At 37.3% G+C, this 12,875-nt stretch overlaps 1 protein-coding gene across 3 annotated transcripts in view; it reads right to left on the bottom strand.

The window, feature by feature from the left end:
• Positions 1-12,875, bottom strand: part of LOC131432793 (dopamine D2-like receptor) — a 763,103-nt gene that overhangs the window by 58,014 nt on the left and 692,214 nt on the right. For all 3 annotated transcript variants that reach the window (XM_058599309.1, XM_058599310.1, XM_058599311.1), the window contains exon 5: positions 10,865-11,117. In XM_058599309.1, coding sequence (XP_058455292.1) covers positions 10,865-11,117 — 253 coding nt within the window. The remainder of the gene's footprint in view (positions 1-10,864; positions 11,118-12,875) is intronic.

Here is a 12,875-nt window from a genome sequence, read left to right as displayed (position 1 = left end):
CATTAATCAAATGCGGATAATCTTTTCGTAATAACGATGTCACAGAAAGATTTTCTCCGACCATCACTGCCGCGTTATCACTACCAATCCCAATCAAATTGATTTTATAGGGAATATTATTCTTGCAAAATATTTCTCGTATAGCACTGTATAAAGATCTTGCGTTTGCTGATTCCACTGGTATCAAATCCAGGAATGCATCACGGATGCTGTTCACATCTTCATCGAAATAACGTACAGTAACACAAAGTACCTTTTCCGTGGATATATCAGTAGACTCGTCAACGATAATACTGAAGAAAGCTTTTTGTATAATTCTGATGAGCCGTTCTTTTTGAGTTTCTCCTGTTACAGCTACAATAATTTTTGTAGCTTTCGTGCGACCCATTCTCAACGATGAAACAATTTGAGAATCCGGAAATGTTGTTTTTAGAACTGGAACCAATGACTCTACAGCCTAGAAAGATACATTTTTATCCACAGCGTACAAGCATAATCTTATGCAGGCATCGATGTTTTTATTTTCTGATACCATAAAATCAGATATTTTTGCAGAGGGTTTAAGGAATGTTTTAAGGGCGTTCTGTTTGTGACACTCTTTGTTTGCGTGATTTTTCAGATCTTTTAAACCTTCATTTTCGTACTTTAAAAATACTTCACACACCTCACAATATGCTTTTTGTTTATATTTTTTAAGCCAAGGGAGTTCCTTCTCCCAAGAATCTTTGAACCTTTGTTCATAACGTTTTGAACCTACAATATTACATTGATATTCTCGAAGTCGTCAAAAGTAGATCATTTTGTAATTGATTCAACTAACCTTTCGACAGACAATTTTTGCCATTTTCCGTACTGTTTCAATCGTTGCTGACACTGTCGCTGTCTTCCAGCGCAACAGACTTGCTCTACTTTTCATATGCTTCTTCTTCCTTCTCACTGTCAGAGAGATCCTCTTCATCACATATTTTAACTTGTTTCAGTGGCGGTGGAACAATATCAGAATCTAAAATATGCGTTTTTTCGTACTTTCACAATATTATGTTTGCATTTACTATTAACTTACCTTGCTTCGTCTTTAATACTCCTCGATTCAGGAAACCTTGCATAATGCGGTTCATTGTAAATTAAAATTTGTTAGCAGCAAACCAATGCATCCAGCAATTGTGTAAACAAAAAATATATTATGGTTGATTTGAAGGTGGGAACATCAGCAATTTCACACGCCTATCAGAAGCTACACAGTTTGGGAAAAATATACGCAGGTACTCAAAAATAACTGATGCTGTTTCGAAGGTGGGAACATCAACAACACACTCGTCAACAACTACACAGTTTGGAGAGACAAATGCAGGGTACCAAAAAAGAGGGTGCAGAATAAACGAGATTAGTTGAAAGAAGGTGGAATACATTGAATTCTGGAAAATGTTGGCAAATCCGTAGATTTTGAATGGTTCGTCCGTAGATCCGTAGAAAAGACAGAAATCCGTAGATCTACGGATAAATCCGTAGGGTTGGCATCGCTGCTGCTATAGTCGACGGTTTTGAAGGAGTAAGCGATATATCAAAGGGAAAGCAGCGCTCTGATTGGTCAATCGAAGCAAAAGCGAAGCTGTTTTAAGCACGCGAAGCTATAAATATAAGCATAATTATAGCTAACGTTTCAGTCTTATGCGTAGCTTGCTAGAGGTAGGTTGTTGCTACAAAGCAAGACAAAAAGTGCCATAAACGATTTTAAGCTTTTATTGGTATGCTCTGATCTTGTGTCATGCAAGATTGGATGAAATCCCATGTTATGTCGTTTCACCTGAGAAATTGACAACTACCCCAGGGTAAATTTTGAGTGCATAAAATTAATTTCTTATTTATATAAGATGAACTCGATTGATAATGAGAAAAAGTTTATCGCTTCAACCGAAATCACAGAATGGTAGTAATGGTAAAGAAACGCTATAAAAATAACTACTTGGATACAAATCTTGAACACAAGCTTGGTGAAGAGAAGTTTAAATATCGATATCCGTACCGCAAGCATGTACAAACATTTAATTGTATACATTTGGGCTATTGTGTAATTTTGTCGGCTACGAAACAAATACAAATCACGATAAATACAGTCTATATTCTGGGTTCGCGTGTTCGGTGTTGATTCCTAATAACGATCAATCTAAGCAGACTCTTGTGCATTTGCGGATTCAAAAGTGTGACTATTAATTGAAAATGTCAATCTTTGGAAATTTTGGTTGCCTTGTTCCACATCAACGGCTCGAGCAACCCCATGGGGCTGATCCTGGTAGTTTTTGTCATTCCATATGCATCTAATTCTACTCTGGTACAATGTCTGCACTGGTGATCCACTACTCTATTAATTGGGTTCAACAGTCGTATATCAAAAACTTGATTGAAATCGATCTTTTATTTGTTAACGAAAAAAATATCACCACTAAATAGGGAAGATCGTTTGTCCAGTTTCATTTTCGATCTGAATTTTATATTTCATAATCCAGATTCGACTCATGAACACTTCGTAAATCGATTTCTATTGGGACTACAAATTCATTCGGTCCGTTTTTTCTAGGGTCAAAAATGCATTTTTTGTCACGACTTTTGCGCCATGAGGCCGAACTCATGAAAGATAATAACTTGATCGTGTCTTTGCTTGTATTCCGTACGTTCTTCTCGTAATGCATGCCTTAAACGAATCAATGTCAACTTACACCGATCGCTCGTTATAGTATCGCCATACTCAAGTTAAGTTCCCAGAATTCATCGTTAATTGAGTAACCGTACCCAGTCACTTAAAGTTTTGCTTGCTCAGTTCCAAGCGCTAAGTAGTCTACTTGCTTCATTGCCTTCACTGTTGGTAGTGAGCAAGTTAGAATGAATAGGCATGGACATCAACTCGATAACCAAAATAACTCTCCGGTCAGTTTAAATCGATAATTTTCAACTGTTTGAAATGTAATGAGATGTGTTTCAAAGTATTAGAAATTAAAACTGAAGAAGGAATCAATTAATTTATGTTTATTCTGTAATTGATATTTCAGCTATCATGACTGGTTTACCTTGTCATCTATTTTCTTGAACCAATTCGAATATTTACAAGCCACTGTCACACTATTGAAGGAGATGTTTCATTACTACAAGAGATCAAGTGACGGTGGTAAAACTGAGCTTCGAATGGAAGAGAAACTAATGAATAACTAAATGTTACCCGTTTGGCACGTCAGCGAAAGTTTTGTGTTACTGCAATAGAGTAATCGTCAGTGTGTTTCACATTCGGTTTCAATTGAATTGAATGAAGTTTTACTGCACTGATCCCCAGTAAAAATTCGTGAAAAAAGAACCCTTTTTATGTTGCCTTTAAGTCAGCTGCTCGCGAGTGAAAAATTGCCTTTCAAATGTGCCTCAGTTTCAGTTCATAAGGCACCCAACTGCCTTGCTTTTGAATCCGTCCCATGGACTTAAACCGTACAAAAACTGCTTGTTGAGTCACTTCCGATAATTCTGCTAGCTCTTCTTGCGTTTGACTCGGATCTTCATCGAGTAATGCAACCAACTGTTGTCGTCGAATGCAGTAATCTCCATTCTTGAAACATCGAAACCATTCCGTTCATGATTTATGAGTTGGAGCACTATCACCATAAATATCCACAATCATTTGATGCGCTTCAGCTGCACTTTTCTTCAAATTGAAACAGAAGACTTCCCGCCAATGCTGCTTAGTGAACATATAATTGCACATAATTAACGGGAGTTACGGATTAAAATGTGCAAAATAAACTATAACAGTGTACTCGATTTTCTCAGAGACCGCTCATTAAATTTTCACAAACTCAAATGAAAGTCTTTATTTGTTTTGGTCATCGCAACTTTGTTCAATTATGGTTGTTTATTGATTTTAAATGAAAGTTCTCACAACCCCATATAACACTATCAATTTTTATCTGGATACGACTTCTGGTTCCGAAATTACAAGCTGATAAGTATCAGAATTGCATTTTCTGGAGCGTGTTTTTATACATGACACGGAAAAATCAAACCAAATATAAAGACTGTCCTAGAAAGTATGGACGCAACCAAAAACCGCTGCCATTTCGCAATGGTTCAGAATCTGTCAATTTTTATGGCTGCGTCCTGTTGTGTGCACTTTTCTCTAACCACTTGTGCAGTTGTTTATTCGTTTTCATTAATTTGTTTCGAAATGCGTGGACTTTCAGCAGAACAACGTCGAAACATTGTATACAAATGGTGCACAGAACGCGGACTGTCACTGAGCAAGATAGCAAAAACGGAAGGAGTAAGTGAAAAAGCCGTGCGAAATGCAATCAGGAAGTTCGGTGAGGATAAACCGAAAACGGGTCGGAAAAAAGGTCCTGCTAACCCTCACTTGGATAAATGTATACTGAAGGCGTTGGAGCAAAAAAAGTTTCAGTTCGGGATGTGGCCGAAAAATTGGGCAATTCGAAATCAAATGATCTTCGTGCTAAAGAACGTTTGAATCTTCGAACCTATAAGAAGCAGAAACAACCTAAACGTAGTCCGAAACAAGAAGCATCGATCAGGCCGAGGGGAAATTTGAACTGCACAATCATGGACGACGAAACCTACGTGAAACTCGATTACAAATCCTTGCCGGGACCACAATATTATACGGTGCGAGAAGGGCAAGTGTTAAACCAGTCCGAGACATCGATTGAAGTCGAAAAATTTGGTATGAAAGCTATGGTCTGGCAAGCAATTTGTAGCCGCTTAAGATTTCGAAACCCTTCATCACCACTGCTGCAATGAACAGCGAAATATACATCAAGGAATGTTTACAAAAACGACTTCTACCCATGATTCGAAGCCACAAGAATCCTGTTGTCTTCTGGCTAGATCTTGCTTCTAGCCACTACTCGAAAAATGTCTCTTTCGTCCCAAAAGACATGAATCCACCAAATTGCCCACAACTTCGACCTATTGAGGAATTTCGGGCATTAACGAAGGCACATCTTAGGAAACATGTCTCGGCAGCCGAAACCATTCAACAGTTCGAAAAAGATTAAAAAAAAGTGTCAAAACTTGTCGCCAAGAAGTCTGTACGGAATTTAATGAGGAACGCTCGCAAGAAGGTGCGCCAGCTAGTCTACAATGGCTAAGTAGCAAATGTTGAGAATAATATTCTGTTGTTGTAGTCTAATATTATCAGTATATCAAATAAAATTTGAATATCTAACACTTGTGAATTATTTACAGCGAAATCAAAGTGCGTTCATACTTTCTGGGACAGTCTTTATTCAAATAGCCGTATCAAGCAGTTATGGTAAGTTGATGACTTCGATTTCTCATAAACGGTCAGACCGATCTTCGTTAACTCAGATTTAAATGAAAAGCATGGCTTCATTAGCTTCCGGTTCCGAAAATACAGGTATGTACCTGTTTTAACCCACCTAGTGGTTTAATTATGCTTTTCTCATAAAAAAATTGAAAAAGTTTAGAAAAGAGTTTTGAAGATTTCTACTGCATAATACTAACAAATTGATGTACTACATTGGAATTTAAGTTAGTGAAAATCTGTTCAATCATATGTGAGAAAGTTTAATGAGCTCAATTGTATCACATTTGAATACTATTGTCGGTACCTCCGGAACCGAAAGCTGTATATCGGCATTCGGTTTATTCAACCATACACTAATATGACCAACAATTTTTTTACGTTTCTTCGCGATGATTTGAATTTTGGAACACTTTGAATTTTGGTACACTGAGCACCCTACCTCCGGAATCAAGGGTTTGATCCGAATAAAAATTGGGATATTTTTATGGTATCTTAAGACCTTTCATTTGAGTCTAAGTTTGTAAAAATCGTTTTAGGTATCTCCGAGAAAAGTGATTAACAATATTTATCACACACACACATACAAACAAACCTTTGTAAAAATCGGTTAAACCATGTACAAAAACATGGGGTGCTTATTTTGGCCATTTTCGCAACTTGGAACCGGATAAAATTTGAAAGCGTTCTATGGGAAAATATGGCCTTTCATAAGAATCTTGGATTGTGAAAATCTGTTAAGCCATCTCCGAAAAAATTAAGTGCATATGTGCAAGCATATACACACAACGGCCTCAGTGTTCTCAAAGTTGGCTTAGCCGATTTTAAAAAATCAATGTTCATTCGAAAGCTGTTATTGAATTATGAAGATCAAATGGGTGTCACTTCTGGTTCCGTACATAAAATGGTATAAGTGACGTAAACGAATAACCGCACATTTTCCTCGGATCGATAAGATGGAAAAAGCATTGCTGATATGAATCGAAGACAATGCACAAAAAAGTATTCCGATCAACATAAACAACTTATAACAAAATTGTAAAACAGAGTACTACGTATGCAGCTTGGCTCTTGTACTTCTTCTCCGTTCATCGGGTGTTCCTCAGGGCAGTAACCTTGGCCCACTACTGTTTGTACTGTTCTTCAACGATGCTGCTTTACTACTTGGAGTTGGATGCAGATTGGTTTACGCTTGTAATATGAGCATTTAACGCTAAATCTCCTCACACATTTCAGACCATGTAATAGGAATATTCAAAGCTAAATCTCATCACACATTTCAGACCATGTAATATGAATATTCAAGACTAAATCTTTCTCACACCCCAGACCACACGCACTTGACAAAATCCAGTAAAAACACCATTCCACAAAAACCTAGAAACCTACATAAAACAAATACATTACCTACATGAAGGCAACTTACGCTGACCCAAAGAAAGGAACGACGTAGACATAAATTTCGACTGCAGAAACAAGGAAGCATCAAGTTTCAAATTGTTATATCATCGTCGAACATTCAAAATAAACATGACCTACTGTGTCACTTCCCCTTCTCTTGACGCCCTCATGTCCACAATTGAATACCAACCGGCACGACCTAGAATAACAGTAACTCAAGAACGCACACTAACTCAAACCGACACTCACGAGAATAACCCAACATGCTATCGCCCGCTCCTCTCCGTATCACACCCGCTCACTCTCATCAAGAAGCTTATTTCCTCTCTTACTCACAAAGTATACAATGGCCGACTCGATACAACTAATCCCACTGGTTAAACCCGACTTATACTGCACGTTCAAACTCCTCCCCCCTAGATTCTCACCAATTGTAAAAGTAAAGAAAATTAATTAGCTAGACTAGGAGAGGATAGGATATAAATTAACGAACTGATTAAATAAAGATTCATTCTTAATCGCAACTTAAACATGTGAGTTATTATTTTAAACGCTGATGACTTGAAGCTGTATGGTGGTGTTGAAGATTGTGTCCATCTTCAGGAGCTTCTAGATATTTTCGTAGACTGGTGTCGACGAGACGTTTTAATAATCAGTACCGTGAAATGTCAAGTTATTACTTTTCATCGTAAAACCAATCCCATAGTATTCGACTATCAAATTGATAGACAACTACTTGATATAGTCGAACTTGTCGATGATCTTGGCGTTTTGTTGGATGCTAGACTTATCTTCAATCAACATCGATCACCATTAATTTCCAAAGCAACGAGGCAAGTCGAATTTATTGCAAAAATTTGCCGGGACTTCATGGAACCGCTCATTGTTTGAAAGCGTTGTATTGCTCGTTTCCCACTACTGGAAAATTAACTCTCCAAAGATATTAGCTCTTTTTGACTTCCGTGCTTCTCTACGCTCGACTAGTCTACTTCAACTCAAGTTCTGTTCTACATCTGGACTCCATGAACCTATAACAGCACGTATCCGAACATTTTCCAAAGTCCAGCATCTATTCGAATTTGGTGAACCATCGCATAAGTTTGCACAAAAATTATCAAAGGTTTCTTTGTTTTAAATTAGCCGTTTGTACCTCGTGTTATCCATTAAGACTACTAATTCAACAAACAAACCAATGAACATAATTATTCAAAGTCTTTCTACAGCAAGAGACGAGAAGAACGTGCCTGGCTTCTCTCTGAAGCAACAAACAGTCGCTTATTTTCGTTTCCCGATTCGATTCTATACAGGCAGTTGATAATTGCGATAGAATCGTTTGACTATTGCCGCTTATTCTAACTATGTGCATATAAACTTTGTATAAGTTGTGTCTATGAAAATGTCTGTGAATGCTCCACACAAGGGTTTTGAAATACTGCAACCTAGTATGAGAATCATCAAGTTGAATCATCGATTCGATTTTCTGCGATAATTGTCAACTTGCGATTCTCTCTTGGGAAATTCCACGCAGCAACGATCATTATCAGACTGTAATGTTTTTTAAGGACCGTGAAATACTCAGAGTATGAAGTGGAGCTAAGAAATGTAGCGAAATTCTCTCACGGTTCATGCATTGAGAGACTCGAGTTCCTGTAGCATCTTCTACCGGATTGAAAATGTTGTATACAATATAGATAGCAATATAGCAGCTTCTGTCAAATTTTCGGCAATCACACTTGGTACATAAGCAATCTTCAGTAACATTATGTTTTAATCTTTGGGCCCCTCCCGAAACGAAATCCTGGGTACGGACCTGATAGACAACGCTCCTGGACATACTGCAATACAACATCCACAAGTGCAAGTAGTTTTTTTTACCGTCCAATACAACGTCTTTGATTCAACCTCTTGATCAAGATTTTGAAAGACTGTACATTTAACAAACATTCAAGTGTATTCTTGATCACTTGGCCAATGATTCATCTATAACTGTGATAGAAAAATGTTCGATGCAGGAATGCGTTCATTTTATATGGACCGCGTGAGATGGTCGAGAAATTATCCTTTTGGCGCATGCAGCAGGAGTTAATTCGGAGAACCATGTAAAAGCCGTGCGGAAAAATTAAAAAAAAAAAAACAAATCAATCTATACACCCGTTCAAGAAATATAGCTTTTTGAAAAGTTTCCCCGATTGTTTGTTTGGACTCTTCTCAAAAGTAACGCTAGAGTTAAAATGGTAGACGCATGATGCAAATTGTCCTCTTCGATCACAAAGAATACTGCAAAATTTGAGTCAAATTAAAACAAAAACACACAAAACTTAATCGACCTTGGAATAAATATGGAATTGCTCAGTATGAGAAAGTTTTCATCACCTAAATTTTGCTATGGCAAATTGTACAACCTAGTAAACAAAAACTGTTTAAATGCTTCTCAGTCAATACCTTCATAAGTCACATTTGGGCAGTGGGGATAGTATCTACAGAAGATTCTAGTCACATACGAGTTACGAGATGCTGGTATGTCAATTTTGCAGAAACCAGCTTCTACCACTTTCAGTGCAGTCAATTTTCTCTGACACCGCTTTTTCAGCAAAACAGTTTCAACTAGTCAAAAAAATTCTGTAAATCTTAGTTAGTTGAAAGCTGAATATAATAATTGCGGTTTTACCGGATCTTCGCTTCTCACGGTGTAGGGATACTTTCTCATGAGAAATTTATGAAAGTTTGATTTTAGATTTTTCGACTACTATTGTCAATATCGAAGCAGCCCAGTAAATTTGCATAGTCATAAACGACCAAACCTACTACATAGGATCAGTTTCAAAAATTTTCTGAAAGTTTTTTCCGCCATTGTTTTGAATGAAGACTTTTGAAACAAGAATTTTTTTCCTTCGAAATTTTAAACCGTGGGACCTGAGTCAGGTCACCTGACCATAATTTCCACAAGTACTTAAAACACCTACTTTCTTGCTGCTCCAAAGTACACCGGTTCTGTGTGAACTTTCTCGATGCATGGAAGTTGAACGATGTATTCAAGAAGCAGCTTAGAAGTTCGTTCGGTTGTGTGGCACGAGTTTTCAAGCGTGAAAAATGACTTGAAAATGGACTGCTTGGAATGCTATTCATGAACGGCGTATCCCATTTAAGCCAAACCAGTCCCTGTTATTCGAACTTTTAGAACTTTTAATTCAAATTTCATAAACACAAGATACATATCCAACCGAAGTTCTTACATTCAAGCTCTGAAAGAAACGAGCTTAACATCAACATCCATCAAATCAAGGCCCTATGTATAACAGACCCTCAGTCAGAGCCTCCGAGATAAGAACGCGATTAAAAATTCCGAAGTCATTATTATCAAAACCGGTGATTTTCAATGCAGAACACAATCAATTCAAAAACTGCGTGTCCTTGCGAAACCCTTCAAACCCATGAACGCGAACGCAAACGCAAACGCAATTCCAAGGCTTACTTTGATGTATCATCCTTCATTACAGCGAACCGCCACATCACGACAAGTTCCGCATAATAAATAGCCTATAACTTTCCTATTCCCACATCGTTTGGCGTGATTCTGAGCTACGAGAGAGCGCAGTAGCATTTCTAATGGCGGCATCGACAACGACGACGACGACGACGCCGAGAACGACGATGGTTATAATGATAGTTTATGAATAATAAAATTTCAATTTCAATACAACCCATGCAAAACCGTGGCTCACATGTGAATTTGAGCAAGCGCTCAGTGGGAAAATCAACATAATTCTTTCTGTGTGCTGGCAACACATTCACAACACAACAAACTATATTCTGGCGCACATCCCTAGCGTAACGATAATAGAATTTGAAATCATAAATAAACTGGTTGCTTCTACGCTCGAATCAGATCACCGGAGAATAAATCACAGATGGAATAGCCTCATTCGTTGCAGTGCCGACGAGTTTTTGTTGTTACACTTTTTGATGGGGAGGTGCGGGAGTGTGAGAATAGTGGAACAATCTACTGTTTATTTGTTCCAACAGAGTAACAAATAAACAAATTCACGGAATTCATGCCGCCTAATGCGGTCGGTCGGATTGGTTGGTTGAAAACGGATGTGTGCTCTGTGTGCGAAGTACCTACTGTAACATAAGTATGCTAGAACTCACCTTAAAAATATTCCAGTATAAAAACACCATTATGATACATGGTATATAAAAACTACTTAGCGACGAGTACACTATAAAATCACTATTGTAGAAAACGCACAGATCGGGCACCCGATCCGGGGTATTGTTTAGTCCTAGTACGATCGGTGACCCGATCGCCGCCGAGATTGCCCACACCAGCAGGATCGTCAGGCACACCCGGCGGCTGTTTTTGTGCTTCGCGTACTTGATCGGCTGCGTCACGGCGATGTATCTGGAAAAAGAGGAAGAGGAAATTGAGCCGATTAGCTTTCCGGTGGTAACAAGTTTGAAGTTGGTAGTTTTTTTTGATGCAACATTCCGGACTGTAATTTGATCAATCTGATTCATTGTTTGCTAGTTGTTTATTTAGAACACTGGTTTCCGTACTTTTTTTGGTCTAATGCCCATTTTAAATATATTATTCGTTTTACTGCCCACCAATTCTGCGACATTCATCATTTTTGCAGTTAACTCAATATTTAAATAAAATAGATAAAAATGATACCAAAAATAATTGGCTTCCCAATCCCAACGCGGTAGAAATTTAAGTTCCTATCGTTTAAACATTGAGCAAGCAAAACAACAACAAAACCTCACCTAGCATTGCTTAACCGGAGCAATAAAGTGAGATCGACTGGTACAGGAATGAAGTTTTTTAGTGCGAAATTTAACAAAAATGTGAACTTAACCGACCGTGCACAGTCAGATCAAATACCAAGTTTTTTTTTCTAGCGGAAAGTCCTCTGAGTTATGTATCATAACATCCACAGTAGTTCAGTTGGCAGAACGATTTCCCCAAATTGGAGAAGGTTACGGACAGATTTATAACTGTCTCTGAAAGCTTATGGCGCCAGTTTTTGGTTTTCATTATTTTCATTTTTTGAGTCATAACTTCAGACTGGTGATAAAGATGTGCATGACTGGGTGTATTACATTTGTTAGTAGGGCAAGGGCTCCCTATTTCATCTCATTTGTAAGGACGTTACCTTAAAAACCTGATTCAGCCACCAAAATCACTACGATTTTTTTCATATTTCTGCTTAATTGGCCTTGCTCCACATTGGGAATTGATTCACATTTCTTGGAAATTAAAATAATAATTAAAAAATCAGCTAAAAACACTTCTGATATGTTCACTACTGTGCTCCTAATTTCATCTCAAAGGTTTTATATTCATCCTATCGTTGGTCCTTTATTCATCCCATAAATTAGCAATGGCGACAGCAATCAAAACCAAAATATTGCACTATTACATTCTCAGGTTCAAAATGTCAGAATTTTCCTTAAAAAGGGTCTAATGCCAACTATGACACAACACACGATATTCAAAAAAAAAACAGTTTGGAATCAATTCGACGTTTAAAATATTTTGGATCGTTTTTATTACCTTTCGTTTCAAATTTAAAATTTTACTCTGCAGTTAATTTGGAGAACTTTAAAAAAACAAAAAAAGAATTGTTACTATTTAGGCATTAGCCCTTCTTAAAATAAAATGCAAAATCTGAGATGCCATTAATTCAGATTTGTCTGTATTGTATAGATTTTTGCATTCGCGTTCGTAAATCAGATTACAGATTTTCTAAATTTAATACAGATTTGTAAGATTCATAAAAAGTGAGAAGTAAAACGTTAGACTTTTCTCTCTGAGTATCTATTAGTATTTGATTACAGTACTTATTAGTGAAAACAGATAGAGCAGACACATATTTTCTATGAAAATATCTGGCATCTCTGTGCACAGCCGATGAAACACAAAAAAAATTGAAAAATAACCATTATGCCAAACGACTTTATGCCAAACGTGGTAGCCCCCATTTAACAGTGTTATGGTGACGTATAGCGGAAAGAAACCAGTGCAACTAGATTTGCCACAATGGTTATTTGATTATTATTTAACACGCTCTATTTGGTAATATTAGAATCCGAAACAGTTTTTTTTATATATAAATATCAATGATATAATTAAACTAATGTCACGGATACCAAAAAT

The sequence above is a fragment of the Malaya genurostris genome, chromosome 2, assembly GCF_030247185.1.
Source record: "Malaya genurostris strain Urasoe2022 chromosome 2, Malgen_1.1, whole genome shotgun sequence".
Taxonomy (NCBI): Eukaryota; Metazoa; Arthropoda; class Insecta; order Diptera; family Culicidae; genus Malaya; species Malaya genurostris.
Note: the sequence above shows the minus strand (reverse complement) of the source record. Positions and strands in the feature narration are given on the sequence as shown.